This window comes from Pelophylax lessonae (genome assembly GCF_965119305.1).
Source record: "Pelophylax lessonae genome assembly, chromosome: 2".
Classification (NCBI taxonomy): domain Eukaryota; kingdom Metazoa; phylum Chordata; class Amphibia; order Anura; family Ranidae; genus Pelophylax; species Pelophylax lessonae.
This window is the reverse complement of record NC_138769.1, coordinates 640,468,965-640,486,154: the sequence shown is the minus strand read 5'-3', so window position 1 is coordinate 640,486,154 and position 17,190 is coordinate 640,468,965. Positions and strand designations below refer to the sequence as shown.

At 40.2% G+C, this 17,190-nt stretch overlaps 1 protein-coding gene across 1 annotated transcript in view; it reads right to left on the bottom strand.

The window, feature by feature from the left end:
- The window catches only part of BRCA2 (BRCA2 DNA repair associated), a 285,207-nt gene that overhangs the window by 150,760 nt on the left and 117,257 nt on the right, over positions 1-17,190 (bottom strand). The window contains exons 8-10 of the mRNA XM_082245286.1: positions 15,278-15,392; positions 13,707-14,618; positions 6,671-11,089 (exon numbers count right to left, since the gene is read on the bottom strand). Of these exons, the coding sequence (XP_082101412.1) occupies positions 6,671-11,089; positions 13,707-14,618; positions 15,278-15,392 (5,446 nt within the window). The remainder of the gene's footprint in view (positions 1-6,670; positions 11,090-13,706; positions 14,619-15,277; positions 15,393-17,190) is intronic.

The window sequence follows — 17,190 nt, the reverse complement described above, 5'->3', positions numbered from 1 at the left end:
CTTTCTTTCCACCTTAAATGATTAAAAAAGATCCAATTGTGTGTCTCCAACTTATATCCTAAAGTGCTTCTGTGCAAATATAAGGTGCTGTGCCTTGTTCCTCCACCAGGTGTCACCTCTAGGTGTACAAAACTCTCACCTTCATACAGTGATTAAATCGCCTGAATGTGTGTAATAGACCCCCGATTGGGTGTTGGTAAGCCTGGATTTACTGCCTGCGGCTTCCTAGTCCTTATCCCGAAATCCTTCTCTGGGTCCGCCTCGGTGTATTATGGTCCTCAGGGGTCCTAGTCTCCTAGCGCGACCTCAAGGCTCATTTAAACATAGTGCCATCATGGTGCAGTATTTCTTTAAAACCACTTTATTATTAAAACATATCATTGCACTTACAATTTTTCCACTTGTTATAAGCGTAGTTTTTCCTCTGCGTAGCGTTTGGAGAACTAGGCTCCGGTCCGTAACGTCACTTCTGGTTACTTTGGCTTGCTCCTCCTACGCGTTACGTCACATCACGTGACTTCCTCAGGGAGTCCCTGACCGGAGCCTAGTTCTCCAAACGCTACGCAGAGGAAAAACTATGCTTATAACAAGTGGAAAAATTGTAAAGTGCAATGATATGTTTTAATAATAAAGTGGTTTTAAAGAAATACTGCACCATGATGGCACTTTATGTTTAAATGAGCCTTGAGGTCGCGCTAGGAGACTAGGACCCCTGAGGACCATAATACACCGAGGCGGACCCAGAGAAGGATTTCGGGATAAGGACTAGGAAGCCGCAGGCAGTAAATCCAGGCTTACCAACACCCAATCGGGGGTCTATTACACACATTCAGGCGATTTAATCACTGTATGAAGGTGAGAGTTTTGTACACCTAGAGGTGTCACCTGGTGGAGGAACAAGGCACAGCACCTTATATTTGCACAGAAGCACTTTAGGATATAAGTTGGAGACACACAATTGGATCTTTTTTAATCATTTAAGGTGGAAAGAAAGCACGAGCACTTATTGAAGATTGCATTATTGACTTTAGTGATAATTATTGACACGGTTTATTGAATATTTTTGAAGATTGAAAACACCCAGTTTGATTTAAAGATTTTATTGAATGATGCAATATATTTATTGGATTGAAGCACTTTATAGTTTATAATATTTGGTTTTAACACCTTGAACATTGATTGTACCTTATTTCAGCCTTTTTTTATTATTAATTTTTACAAATCACGAGGATAAGGAATTGAGAGAACACGACACAATATTTATTCACTATATAATTTAATCACAGCAATTATTTATTTATTTAATTTTCTACTTCTGAAAGCGCGCCACACACCCCCATATTTAGATTTCACTAACTGGGTTCTGGTACCAGTCCAGTGGTGCAGCAGTCGGAAGGGATCAAAATCACCTCCTTTGATAGCGCAGGAACCACCTACACATATACAAATAATATTTAATTTATTCTTAGCTACTGGATTCCTTAAACAACAGACTCCCCCGCAGCCCCCCCTAAATACATAACCGAGCCCGATATTGATCCAGCAATTTGCATGAAAGCCAAGTCTCTCGCTCTGCATGGTTTCAGATACAGCAGCAGAAGCCATTGGCTTTTTTTTTTTTTTTTTTAAAAGGTGGACTTATCCTAATGCAGAGAATGTATTATAGGTTAAAAAAAAAACTTTAGCCTTTACAACCACTTTAATGTCCGCACAGGAGAATTCTCACAACATTGGTGGAAGATGACTCGGAGGAAATCCACTTCCTGGTGAGAAAGAGGAAGTGGAAAGAAAAAAAAGAGAAAAAAACAAAAAAGGAGGGAGATCGGATATTACACCATGAACTCTTTTGGATGTAAACAGTGCCTTGAAAATACTTTCAAGGCACTGTTTCCGCATGTTGCATTGTTACAATCAAAAATGTAAATTTATTTTATTGGGATTTTATGTGATAGACCAACTCAAAGTGGCACATAATTGTGAAGTGGAAGAAAAATGATAAATGGTTTTCAAACTTTTTACAAATAAATATCTGGAAAGTGTGGTGTGCATTTGTATAAAATCCCCTTTACTCTGACATCCCTAATATCTAATAGAACCAATTGCCTTCAGTACCTAATTAGTAAATGGAGTCCACCTGTGTACAATTTAATCGAAGTATAAATACAGCTATTCTGTGAAGCCCTCTGAGGTTTGTTAGAGAACATTAGTGAACAAGCCGTATCATAAAGGCCAAGGAATACACCAGACAGGTCAGAGATGAAAGCTCGGAGACGTTTAAAGCAGGGTTAGGTTATAAAAAATATCCCAAGCTTTAAACATCTCACGGAGCACTGTTCAATCCTACATTCAAAAATGGAAAAAAAGAGTATAACACAACTGCAAACCTACCAAGACATGGCCATCCACCTAAACTGACAGGCATGGCAATGAAAGCATTAATCAGAGAAGCAGCCAAAAGGCCCATGGTAACTCTGTCGTGCACTCCATAAATCTGGCCATTAGGAAAAGAGTGGCAAGAAGAAAGCAATTGTTGAAAAGTAAATCAATAAGAAATCCTGTTTGCAGTTTGCGAGAAGCCATATGGAGGACACAGCAAACATGTGAAAGAAGGTGCTCTGGTTAGGAGACCAAAATTTAACTTTTTGGCCTAAAAGCAAAACGCTATGTATGGCGGAAAACTAACACTGCACATCACCCTAAACATTCCATCCCCACCGTGAAACACGGTGGTGACAGCATCATGTAGTGGGAATGCTTTTCTTCAGCAGAGACAGGGAAGCTGGTCAGAGTTGATGGGACGATGGATGGAGCCAAATACAGGGCAATCTTAGAATAAAACCTGTTAGAGTCTGTAAAAGACTTGAGACTGGAGCGGAGGTTCACCTTCCAGCAAAACAACCCTAAAACATACAGCCAGAGTTACAATGGAATGGTTTAGATCAGTGTTTCTCAACTCCAGTCCTCAGGGCACACTAACAGGCCAGATTTTAAGTATTACCTTGGGGAGATGCTGACTAGAATACTGCAATCACTGAGCAGCAAATTATATCACCTGTGATGTACTTCCATTTTCTTGCAAACCTGGCCTGTTAGTGTGCCCTGAGGACTGGAGTTGAGAAACACTGGTTTAGATCAAAGCATATTCATATGTTAGAATGGCCCAGTCAAAGTCCAGATCTAAATCCAATTGAGAATCTGTGGCAAGACTTGAAAATTACTGTTCAGACACACTCAATCCAATCTGACAGAGCTTGAGCTATTTTGCAAAGAAGAATGTGCAAAAATTTCACTCTCTAGGTGTGCAAAGCTGGTAGAGACATACCCAAAAAGACTTGCAGCTGTAATTGCAGCGAAAGGTGGTTCTACAAAGTATTGACTCTGTGGCTAAATGAAAATGCACACCACAGTTTTCAGATATTTGTAAACATTTTGAAAACCATTTATCATTTTTCTTCTGCTTCACAATTATGTGCCACTTTTGTTGGTCTATCACATAAAATCCCAATAAAATACATTTACGTTTTTGGTTGTACCATGGCAAAATGTGGAAAATCTCAAGGGGTTTAAATACTTTAAGGCACTGTATCTTGGACACATTGCATCCAAAATGGATGCATGAAGAATGTGACATCACTGTGTGATTATGCAATAATTTTTCAGCTTGCTGGTTAGAATGTTTTCCCAACACCGGTTTCTACATTTATTTTATGTATTTTGTATACATTTTGTATTACGCTAGGTTCACACTGCTGCAAACCAATTTTGATCAGATTTCCTGTGCGAATAGCTTTCTGGAATTGCAGCAAAGTACAGGAACCTTTCCAAAACTGCACCATGCTGAGTTGCATTGATGTAAATGGGCATTACAGAAAACAACGTGATTTCCATTGTCATGCAATTCTGCGTGACTCAAGTTGCATCTGAAACCACACTATATATGTTGATTGTAATTTATGTGTTTTTTCGCTTTTTTTTTTTTCTATTATAGGTGAAGTTTGCAAGAAATCTACAGTACATATTCCCCTTTATGAAAACCTAATTTGCATTGCTATTCTATTGCATGTACTGCACATTTGCCTTTTGTTTTGCAGTTCTTGCCATGCAGTATCTACAACAGGGGTCCCCAACCCCCGGGCCGCAGACCGGTTGCCGCTCACCTCCTGCTGTGTGGTCCTGCCCGTGTGCCCTCCTCCGCCCACCCAGCCGCAGAGGTCAACCAATCACCAGGGCAGGTGGCAGGAGGAGCTGCAGATAGAAATGGGGAGCTCCTCCCGCCCCCTGCCCTGCTGATAGGATGACATCGTCAGGTGGGCAGGGGAGCCAGGAGAGGACACATGGAGTGATCACAGCCTCTGCCCTGCCAAAGGTAGGAGTCCTGTGCAAGGGGAGGCAGAGATTAGAATGGGGAAGTGTGATGTTAGAGAGGAAAGGTGAGGGGGCAGACTGGAGAGGCACAGTGACGGAAGAGAGTAGGTGCACTGTAATAATTACAGTCCCACCTTTACAGTGCAGTCCCCCTTTATATCACAATGCCCCTTTACAGATCAGTCCCTTTTACAATGATGTAAAGGGGTACTGTGATGTAAAGGGGACTGCACTGTAAAGGGGTACTGTAATGTAAAGGTGGGCTGCGATGTGAAGGGGAACTGAGGACACAGGTATGGAGGGGACTGTGCTGTAAAGGGGGGCTGGGGACAGACTCTGAATAGCCCCTCCCCCAACACCCCCTCCAGTCCCTGGAAAAATTGGCTGCTGTGAAACTGGTTCCTGGTGCCAAAAAGGTTGGGGACTGCTGATCTAAAACAAAACCATAAATTGATTTGCTATGTTGTTTGTTTGGTGAAGGTGTTTACCACTGCCGCCAGGTGGTTGGCACTTTGTGTGGGTAGGTGGGAACAGACTTGACAAATACGGTGATATTTCTATGTAATTTTCTACTTTGAGCATCTTTTTCTCATGCTGTATCATACTCATACTATTATGTCTGTGCATGCTTCTACTGTTTGCAGGTAAGCTGTATTTTGCCTCTGCTGTCTTGGCATTGAGTACAAATTTTCTGTGGTTTGTATGAAACCTTTACAAATATTAAAAAAATATTGCCGCCCAACATACTGTTTTGTGGTGTGCTTAATGTGCAACAAAAATGCATGCACAGTGTTTTCCATGTATTCCAACGACCCTAGTTCATATTAAGTGCAGTCAGTTCCAGTGCAATATGTAGAATATAGCGCAGAGTAGTTTTAAAATGTGATAACAGTGATAAACCATCTTGATTGTAAATAATGGCCACTCACCTTCAGTATATGACCCCAGAATTAACAGCAAGGTCAAAAGAGCGTTGCCCCCCCCCCCCCCTCCAGGGGATATCCGTCTGGTGCTCTCAAACTCTCCTCTCACCATCGAACATGGGTACATATGGAAGAACACTATTGGCTTTTTTGTTGCTTCCATATGTACCCATGTTTGATGGGGAGAGGAAGGTTTGAGAGCACTGAATGCAACTGAAATTCCTATACTGAAGGAGACATCACTTGAACACAGTGGTAGATGTGTATTTCATCTTGGACTTTATTAGAAGGTAATACTTGTGGATTTTTTTCATTATTTGTGATAATTGATGATCAAGATTGCTTATCACCGTTATCACAATTTAAAATTGTGATGCGCTATATTCCATATATGCAAACATGGTGGGTGTGGTAAAATCATTCTGAAAGCATTTTATACAGAAAAGTTCCAGCGCAATCAACAAAAGTATAACCTGCAGTATTTTTTCTGGATGGAACGCACCTGGAACACAGCAAAATGCACCAAAAAGGCATCGGAACGCAATGCGCCCAAAGATCTTTCAAGTGTTAACAGACCAGATCAGATGGTTGCCCTGAGACAAAAGAATGTTACGGTGTGGAGTTCTGGAGTGAAACTGGGCAAATGGAACTGCTGAGAGAGATGCTAGCATCATATCTAGAACACACACACTTTTAAAGTGGTGGCCATTGCATCAATACTGCCCAAAATGATCCTATAGTGTGGGAGTGACAGCAGTAGTCTCTGCAGGCAGAAGTTTGGATGCTGATAAAGCAGTGGGCAAATCAGACTTAGAATTTGCAGGAGAGGGTGTAGCAAGGAAGCGCACTTGTGTTTGTGTTCTGTGTAATCAGTTAGTAAATAACTGGGCAATTTGGGTCAAAATTTGCATGACAGTGGTAGACATCTAGTAAAGGCCTAGAGAGGAGAGAGCCCAGCTACACCTGGTGTAGCCAAGAAGGACATCAGTGACTGAGCGGACGCTAGGATCAGAGGAAACCATGCCTCCAGGTTACTAAGGCAGAAGGCAATTTGAAGCTGACCTGAAGTGTTTTTAGAATGTGAGCTGGGGGCTGTCCTAGAGAATTTATGCTTCCTTCCTAATTTTCTGCCTGTCTGATGTCAGCTGCACTTTTTCCCCAAGATCATCAGGAAATTAACAATAATCCAGCTATAAAGGAGTATTTTTGGTGGCTAATGGATCATGACGCACCTGGAATATCAAGCAACATTATCCAGATTTCTCAACTATGTATTCCTTCCCTAAACAGGAACAATCGAATGCTGGGACAACTAACCATCTTCACTATTTCTTGAAACAGATATAAATAAAACTAAGTGCAAAGAAAAAAAAGTGACATACCATGTGGAGTTCTATCATCAGATCTTAATCGCTTCCCATTTCTAAGACTCAGAGGCTTGCTGGTAGCTTCCGCTGTCCTTACACCATCAGTCAAATCTTCATCATCCATGAAAGCTTTTGCACTTTCAGCAGCCTCAATTTCAAAATAGTTCTCAGGTGTGTGAGATGTAGTTGAAGAAACAATATTCTTCTTGCTAGGTACTCTTGTTTTGGGAAATGGAGTGGAATGCCTAAGCATCGGACCCTGAGGATCACAAGAGCTTGAAAAAGACGGTCTACCAATGTTAATATTCTCTATTATCCTTTCCCTGTGATTCTGCGAGCCATCAAGCTGATCATTAAAGTTGGCAATAATTTCAGCTTTGTTCACTAATGGCGTGAGCTTGTTTGCATTTTTACTACTGTTGCTGTCACCTTTCCCAGTAGGACAAAGTTCTTGGAGGTGTTCAGATTCTGTAAACTCTTGAAATAGGTTCTTAACTGTCTGTAGTGCCGTTTCTGAAACAGAGACTTGTTTTCCACTTGCTGTGCTAAATCCAAATGTATTAGTATTCACTCTAGGTACATTACTTGTTTCTGATGTTTCTAAAGCAGTCTGTTCTGTTGGCTTTTTATGTAATGATGTATGGACTTTGGATACACATAAAGGATGGTCACTTAGAACGTCCTCAGGTTTGTCTTGTTGCAAGGGGCAGTTTTCTATTTCTGAAAATATTTTTTGAGCTTTCCTCAAAGCCTCTTCTGATAAAGTTACAGTTTTACCGCTGGCAGTGCTAAAACATGGCATCCCAGGCATAAAACTGTTATTCACTAAAATTCTGGAAACATTTCCAGGCATGTGCTCTTCAGAAAAGGGATGCTTGCCAGGGTTAGTTTTAGAGAGTGACATTAATTCTTTAGTGTCTGAGTGAAATATACTTGGCTTCAAAGTCATTTCATTTTCTTCACAGTTTTTAATATTTATTGCTTTTATTTTATTTTTAGCTATACTTTCATCAGTATTGTCATCTCCACCATCAGCAAGCAAAATCCTTGCTTTTTGGAGGGCATCAGCAGACACCGCTACAGCCTTTCCTCTTGCAGTGCTAAAGCCTGAAGCTGGAAGGACAAACATTGTTTCCTTAGATGATACACTAGGTGATGCTTGGTCTTGTAGATTGTTGCCCTTTGGAGTATTTCTTTCTACACTCTGCTTAAAATAACATGAGTTTTCTAATTGTCCATCTATTTCAGCAAACATTTCCTGAGCTTTTTTCAAAGCTTCTTCTGACGTTTGAACAGGTTTACCACCTGCTGTGATAAAAGATGGCTTTATTATATTGGGGGCATTTTCCCGTGGTAAATGCATCTCTCTATGCTGTGCTAGTCTGGAAGTTTTTACTATAGGTGGTAAATCAGGTTTTTCCACACAAGAATCAGCGGAGCCAACTCTAAGAAATGGTTTTACTGGATTACCTTCTGCTAGACATACCCTACCAAGTTTTGTGTTTTCTGAGGAGCACAAAACAAGATCCCTGCATATTTCTTGATTATCTATTCCAAGTCCAGTCTGACTGGATTGAAATCCATTTTCCATATCACTATTATCAGTATCAGCAAATATCCGCATTGCTTTTTGGAGAGATTCATTAGAGACTGCTACTGTCTTCCCACTTGCTGTGCTGAAACCTAGAGGTGGTGGGACATTAGCAATCACTTGTGTGGTGTTCTTCGTGGCAACATCACAATCCCTAATGTTCTGCTTACTCAATTTAATTTCAGCTGAATTTGACTGATTTTGATCATGCACTTGTTGGGACTCTAATCTCTCAAGTCCATTATGTATTGCCAAATCAGTTTCCGCAAACAGAATTCTTGCTTTCTGAAGAGAATCACAAGAGACTATTACAGATTTTCCACTAGCTGTATTGAAACCCAGTGGAGGAAGGACAGGCTCTTTTTCTTGCCGTGTTTTGCTTAGTACGTCTTGTAAGTTGTTGGTACTGGGTGACCTGGTACTGATATTCTCAACTTTACACAGACTGACTTCAGAATTCTCCCTAGCAGTTACCAGCTGGTGGTTATCTATATCGGCAAACATCTCTTGAGCTCTTCTCAAAGACTCTTCAGAAAGATGAACAGGTTTACCATGTGCAGTGCTAAATTGCACTCTCTTTGTATCAAGAGTATCTTCTTTAGGCAAGGCTATACAATGAGCCAGTTCTGACCCAGAGACAGTCTCAAAAATCTGCCTTGCTTTCTGGACCGAATTGTGAAGAATAGCAGCATCTGAACCACTTGTGATGAAGCCAACTGTAGATTGTTCAACAGTTAGTCCATGTGTTCTCTTGCCCGCTTCACCATAACCAATTGTGCTTATATTTTCTTTAATGACTGCCCCGGAAGTTGAACCTTGATTCTTAAATAGGTTACTGGGATGTAATACAGATATATCATTAAAGATGGCTTTTGCCTTCGCTAGAGCGGCCTTATCAACACTAATAACTTTGCCTTTTCCAGTAGAAAACCCAACTGGCATTGTCGAGACACATGAAGCAGAAGCAAGACTTCCATAGGATACATTGTTGATAGTTTGTACACAAAATGCTTCTTCAGAACCGCTAACCTCATTACCACTATCCACAAACGCATTAGTCAACTTGGTTTTGGAATTATGTTTGTCTATACTAAACATACATTCATTAACATTTGAACTCCTTTTCTCCAGTTTTGAAGAGGATTCCGTTTTGGAGTATACAATGCTGGTTTCCTTAAGATTACGTGGAACAGTGATACAGTCTTTTGGAACTTGCTGAACATTTGGTATTGAATGAACAGTTGAAGTCATCAGAAAATTCCTTTTAACATCTGTTGAGGGGTCCCTTACTGACAGTGTGGTATCATCTAAATCATGAAATAATTCAAAAGCCTTGATCATATCCTCATCATTAATGTTTATGGATTTCCCACTCGCTAAGCTAAATCCACAAATTTTCTTCTTTTTTTCTTTGGAAACCGATTTTTCAGATACCAAACTCACACCAGAATCACAAGCAGTTGCTCCAACAGCTTCCTTTTCAAATGACAATTTGACACTTGAATCTTTATTTTCTACATGTTCTGCTCCAGCTGCAAAACTATCATTAAAGTCAACGTCTTTCCAAACATCAGAATTATTAAGATTCTCAGATTCGCCATTACCATCTGCGGCACTTTGCAAGTTTTGATTAATATTTGATGTTACAATACCGGTTTTCCTAAACTGTGTGAAGTCAAACTGACTGTCTGCATTCTCCAGAATAGAAGACAGTTCGCTGACTTCAGCTTTTTGGCTTTCTGTAAGTATCTCACAGGAGCGAGACTGTATTTCAGAAGATAAACTTGTTTCTTTCTTCTTGCTTTTCCCATCAGATGTTCTGTCCTTGCTATGCTGTATGAGTAAAATATTTTGGCTACTTATCCCTTTAGTTTGGACTTCTTTAGAGGAATGGTTGTCTAAGCTTAATAAATTTGAAGTTCGGCTTCTATCCTTTGTCTCTTCTGTTGAAAGCTCGCACAAGGGGCCAAAATTATTATCTAGTTCTCTTGCTTTCTCATTTCCTGACACCAAGTTAGCAGCCGGCCTATGTAAATCCTCCTTGGTGAGGTTTTCACATATTCCATCTTCAATATCTTTAAACAGGAGCATTCCCTTAGCGATTTTACTTTCAGAAACCTTGATTTCCTTACGGGATGCTGTTCTAAAGCCACTAAACGCAGATTCTGAATCAGCAATGTCAAGGGCGTTGTTGATGTCAGCAGCTGGAGGTAAAGGGTGACTAATATGGTGTATAGGATCATCGTCTTTTAACAGAAGTTCTCCTTTTCTCAGGTTTTCTTCTGAAATATAAATAGTCTTGTTAGATGCGGTTTTAAAGCCTCCAAAATTATCAAACTTTGTGATACAAAGAGACACATCAGGTAGAAGACTATCAGTGCTGGCTTTGTGATGGTCTGTAGTTGAAAATTCACTTTCTCTGTGGCTTTCTAGCTGTTCTTTATGGTCTCTGGTGACATCTGAAGAATTGTCATTTCCTGTAACCTGGTTTTTAGCTAATGTAACATCACTGTGCTCTACATTATTATCATCAATCTTGTTCGTTTTGGAGGTACTAACAGTTTCCAGCAGTGACTTTTTTCTTGATGCATCTCCAGTTTTTCTGTGTTCTGTCCCCTTTACACCCTCTTCGATATTAATGGTTGTTGAAATGTCAGTAGTAGTGTCTAAAGCGGGTGCTTGCTCAGAAATGTGTTTGTTCACATGCTTCAAGTGCAAGAGATTTTCTTCAATTTCCTGGATATCCATAGAATCCTCTTTTAAATATTCAGAATCTTCTTTAGGTGCTAGTTGTGCATCTTGCTGGTCATGTGTACATGCTCCATTCACTGAATCCAGTTCCTCTGAAAATACATAAACACAAACACTAATTCATTCCTAAGGAACCAGTTACAACATGAAGGAACATTAGTTATTTTGCACAGCAATAAAAAGAAGTCTTAAAAAGAATTTAGGACGCCCAGCACGTTTTGAGTATTTACTTTTTAGATAGTACTGTATATCTAATGTTTTGGAAACACATAATCCTGCCTATTATGTAAACATTCAAAACCCATTTACAGAGTGCTGACCTTTCCTTATCTTACTTTGCACAGCTCCACTGTCACCCATGCAAGAGAGCCAAACACTGCGGTACGCGTGCAAGATGGTCGTCTTCAACACTGAAGGGCGTTTTAACTGAAGGAGGTCATAAATGTACATTTAAACAACTTTATTGTAGTGAACTATTCCCACACAAATACCTACAAAAAAACTAGAACATGCTTTAATCTATGCAACTTCATGCTCCCACTGGCACATCTTGTGCATATGGGTCCAAAGCTTAGCACTTACTCCTCACTCAGGAGTCTCACTGTGCCATGTATGGCCAGGTTTGACTGAATTTTAAATAGTTTACATTTTTTCTTCACTAATAGGTGTGTTTACTGTCAGTTCTTTATAAACTGTATGTAGCATCAGCTATATACAGTACACAGCACTGTGTTCCGGCAGTGGGACAGAGAAGTCCGGTTAAGCAATGTTCAGCCAGAGGCAAATGTCGTATTTCCTGAATGAATAAAAGACTTTCAGAGATGGTGGAGAAGATGTATGGGGTCTCACTCTCCACCTCAGCCAATCAGAGGAAACATTGCATTCTTTCAGAAAATACAAACCTTTCTCTGAATGGCTAAAGAGTGCTCAGCCCAACTCAATTTTGTTCTAGAAACAAGACAGAAGTCTCTATCCCGCTGCTGTAACAGCGATGTATACTGTATGTAGCTGATGCTAAATACAGTTTATACAGCGCTGTCAGCAAGTGCACCGGTTAGTGAAGGAAATAGCTTACTTGGATCAGCTCGGTTCAAACTATTTCAATTTCAATAAAGACTGGAGGCTTTAACTGTAGTTGGTCTAACCAAACACAAATCACAAACTATCAGCAACTATTAGTTTTCTCTGACCCATGAATCCAAGCAAACTGACAGGAGGAACTTGCTAAACATGCAGTTAACTGCAGAGGAGGAAAATGAACTGTAGTGCAATCAGGTATCATTTGTGTAGCAAAGACCTTATATCTTCCCCTGCTTTCAAATATTACATTAATTGAGAATACTAGTGATCCTATACCTGTATTTGTTTTGATCATTATAAACATGCTTAAAGAGCAACTCCATGTTTGCTGACAAAAAAAAAAACATTCCCTCTGGGTGATCTATGTCCTTTGCAGACTCCTACCTTTTGTTATTGTGAAGAAATAGCTGTTTGTGTCCATGTGCACAGTGAATCTGTGTGGGAGTGGTTTTATAATTATCAATCAGCTGCTGTACCTGCAGGGCCCCAAAGAGGTAATTGGCAAGGTCTGTATCCCTTTAGATGTAATTTCCCTTTGGGAGTATCTCACCAAAAATGACATTTATTATTGTAGGGATGCCAAAAATCTGACTTTTCTTACTGTAGACTTCTTGGAAAACCGGCGAACCAATCACACAAGCAGGAAATTAAATTTTTCAGGGGGCGTTCTGTATACCAACATAACGTACTGATAGGTTATTGGTTGTAAACAGACATGGCTTTTCTTAGGATTTTTCTTTTTGTTTTGCTTTCTAATTGACTGACTGATCCTAAATGACACACCGCAGTTCTTTGCTGAAAGTCTCACATATATACCCAATACCATTTAAAAAGAGTGATTTGTTACTGTGTTTTCTCTATTAATGGCAATATGATGCTTTGCCATGTATGATCAAAAAATGCCTGCTGGAAGGCCAACTCATGTCTGACTTTAAACGGAAGTGTAATTTTTTATATGTTTTTTACTCGTTTTTGTAAAACTCTAAAAATTGCTAAAAAAAAAAAAATCTGTGAACCGAACACCTCCAGGTAGCCATATTGCATTGCTTTTTACAGAAAATTACAGCGCTGCAGATTGAAAAGGAAAGGTCATTTTTAATAACGTTCAATTACAGTAGGACTTAAGTTGCAATTGTAAACACTATATACGTTTTTTTTTTTATTTGGAATTTTTTTTTCTTGTTTGTATTTTACTGACTTAGCGCTAGGTTTTATTGTGACCGCAAAACCAATAAAAAGATTAAAAAACAAAAAAACGCCAAGATCATGTTTTTGAATGCTTTCAATTTTCAAAAAAATTGCGCCGTTGACAGCCAGGTAAACCGGAAATGATATCATGTCATCGCTTCCGGGTTACCATAGCGGAGACCTGATCAAAGCCAATTTCGGCTTTGTATGGGTCTCTAGCAAGCCGACTAACTTGTCAGCTGGTAGCTTGGGTCTCCGGGTGGGATGGAAGAGCCTGAGCCAGGCATCATCCTGATGCTACCACTTGAAGTCAAATGACGTACCAGGAACTTGATTTGATGGCAAGTGGTTAATATAGTACATATGTAATATTAAAATTGTACATACATATCACACTGCAACTGTATCTTAATAATAATCTTAATAAAGTAATTTACGTACTTTGAATTACATCAAATCCGGCATCTTTTTCAGGTATTCTAATAGGCTCACTGTGTGAAACTTTACTAATGTCCCTTGTCCTTCCATCTTGACCATTTTCCACACTATTTAAACAATACAGAAACTTTGGCTGCCTCTTCAATACAGAAAGTGTAGCCTTTATATTAGTGCTCTTCATCGGAGGTCTTTTCTCATTTATTTCTAACAATGCTTGTTGACCAGACGGCTCCAAGGCAGCAAAAGAAGCCCCCCCTGTGTCTCCAATGTTGTTCTGAGCACTGTGAATCATGTCCACATCAGGTTTTTTGTCAGGCAAGTTCTGTTGTACAGCATTGGGTATGACTACTTCCAGAGCATTGGACACTTTACAGGATCCAGCTGGTAGATGATATGAACTAGATTTTCCATTGTTCCTTGTTGGCGAATAATTTGTTATTGAAGGTCCTAACTCTTTTCCTTCCCCATAAATCCTAACACCTGTTTGAACTGGCGAGTGCATGCCTCCATGTGTAGTATTTAGATCAGGCATGGCTATTGGAGACCATTCACATGAAGAAGGCATAGAAGGGGGATGATCATTCGGAACATGCATATTTTCCAGTTTGGGTTTGTTGCATTTATTCTGGCTCTCCAAATCAAGTAATGTCTCCAAGGAAAATATACTCTGCCCAGCCACGCTACTATCAGTTTTTTTTCTTCTTTTGGCTCGATTATCAACCTTCACTTTTCTTAGTCCTGGAGGTTTATCACTAGTAAAGAATATGGACAATATGTCTTCCATTCCTTCAAGAACATTCTCAGCCAATCGAGAAGCATCTTCATTCTTTAGAATGTTCTTTTGCACCTTCCCAGACTCAGAATAATCAAATGCCCCCCTGGCTGTTTCACTAGGCACAGCACAAGTTGAATCGGCTAAAACACAACCAACAAAAGAACACAATCAAAACTTGCATGGGAAAAATTACTATGCTTACGTGTTTTTTAAATCATATAGAGGTCCGATCAAGGTAGTTTGAAGCACTGGCAGCTTTTAGACTACAAAAGGATAGAACACATTTCTTCAATAAAGCAGGCCATACATTAATCTTTTTTTTTTCCAACCAGTGGACTGATCAAAAAAAAATAAATGATAAATATTATATCATAAATGTACAATTCCACCATCCACATATTCAAGGTGGATGGGGGAATCACTGTGTTCTGACGGCAGGTAGTTTCCCTGCCGTCAGAACACACTGATTGGTGTTGCTGCATCATTTCGGGAAAAACTTGACAGGCTGGTTGTACAGAGGTCTAATAGTAGATTGAATTCTGTACAACCAGTCTGCCCATACATCGAAATTGGCCACATTTTGATTCACATAGGGCTGCCTTAAAAAAAAAAAAAAAAAATTAAATATATATATTTATATATTATTTTTTTTTAAACATTTTGGATGTTTTCTGCTGGGTTTTACTGTTCTGGAATGCAGACACTCTTCATACTCCAACTTCATAATGGACTCTCAGCCTACATATTCACACTATTATTAAATAATTTGCCTTGATCAGGAGTCTAATTTCTTACTTACCCAAGTGGTCATCAGCCTTCATATGAAAGTCCTTGTCAATCTTGGGGTCAGCTGGTGCAGCCATGGAAGATGTCTCTGCATCATTACAAAGCTTAGAGAATAGGCTCCGCACAATCTGCCCGATAATTAAATGAATAGAATTAAACAGATCTCCATTAGTGAGGAAAATGCATTAATCATTATTTTCATCCAGATGAAATTCAGAGACTACTGACCATAGAACAAACCCAAAAATAGGGAATGTGAGTGGACAAAAATCATCGGGTAGAGGGGTGGGAGGAGAGCGGACACTCATCTGCTCTCCTTTCCTTCTAGTTGTTGACCCGGAAGCGACGTCCAACATCCCTGTTCACAGTTTTCCCAGCTTCAGTGGAGCACTGGGGAGACATGCAGGGTCTTTCAGACTCTGCATGTCTAAAGAGAGCCTGTCACCAAAAAAAATCATCACAGAGGGGACTTTTTGTCCCCTATGTCATCAGAAAAAAAAAAAAAGTATTTCCTGTAAAAAATTCCCAAGCATATAAAATCCCCCCACCTCCCAAGAGAAAAAAAAAATGGAGGCCCCCCCACATAAACGCACGTACAAACACATGCGACGTAGATTGCAATACACGTTACATATTACCGTGCAAGCCAGAATGAGAGCAATAATTCTAGCACCAGACCCCCATTGTAATGCTAAATTAATTACCTACAGTATATAGGGCTATTAAAGTGTTGCCTATGGAAAAAAAAAATTGGATTTTTGACTTACCGTAAAATCCATTTCTCTGATGTTCATTGACGGACACAGCTCCTGATATTCATACTCATTGGGTTATTACTGCCCCCTACAGGAGTAGGACACTAGGCAAAAGAAAATAAAAAATTCTGGCCACACCCATGGGCAATCCCAGGGGGTAAACTCCCTCTCTTTGCTATAGCCACTCAGTTTTGTAATAAGCAGTATCAGGAGAATAATAACTCCAAAAAGGGGTAGGTGCTGTGTCCGTCAATGAACATCAGAAAAATGGATTCTACGGTAAGTCAAAAATCCAGTTTTCTCTCTCGTTCATTGATGGACACAGCTTCTGGTATTCATAACCATTGGGACATCCCAAAGCAGTGTTAAACATGAGGGGTGGGAACAACCAAAAAATTCCCAAAGTTAAACAATAGCCAACCAGGCAACAGGGGCTCAACCAAAAAATTGGAACCCACCTCGAAAAAACAATACACTCGCAAAGAGGATCAGGTCCGCTTAACAGCAGCCTGCCAAACCTTGCGGCCAAAAGGAAGCATCCCGAGATGCCAACAGATCCACTCTTTAAATTTTTGCAAAAGTGTGCTCCGACGACCAGGTGGCCGCCTTGCAAACCTGCTATCACTGATGTGTGAGGACAGAAGGCCCAGGAGGCACTTCGCGCCCCAGTAGAGTGTGCCTTGACAGGGAAATGAGGAACCTGACCCTTGATGGAAAAGGCCTGACCTGAACCACTGTCTGTCTGATCCATCTGAAAATAGTCGCAGAGGAAGCGGACAACCCTTTTCGAGGTCCGTCCGCAAGCACAAATAGAGTCTGACTTCCTGAAAGACTCTGTAGCTGCCAGGTACACCCTAATTGCCGGACCACAAACAAGGCATGCAAGGCAATTTCCTTCAGATGTTTAGGCCTGGGACACAGGGAAGGCAACACAATGTCTTCAAATGAAAGTCAGAGACAACCTTAGGAAGGAACGACTGACAGGGGCGAAGAACCACCTTATCCCTGTGAATCACCAGGTAAGGTGAACGACAGGATAATGCCGCCAATTCCAACAGCCTGCGTGCAGAAGTGATAGCCACTAAAAAAGGCCACCTTCTGGGACATTGTAAGCGGGGGAATATCCTGAATATTTTCAAAAGGAGGATTCTGTGGAGCTGAAAGCACCAAA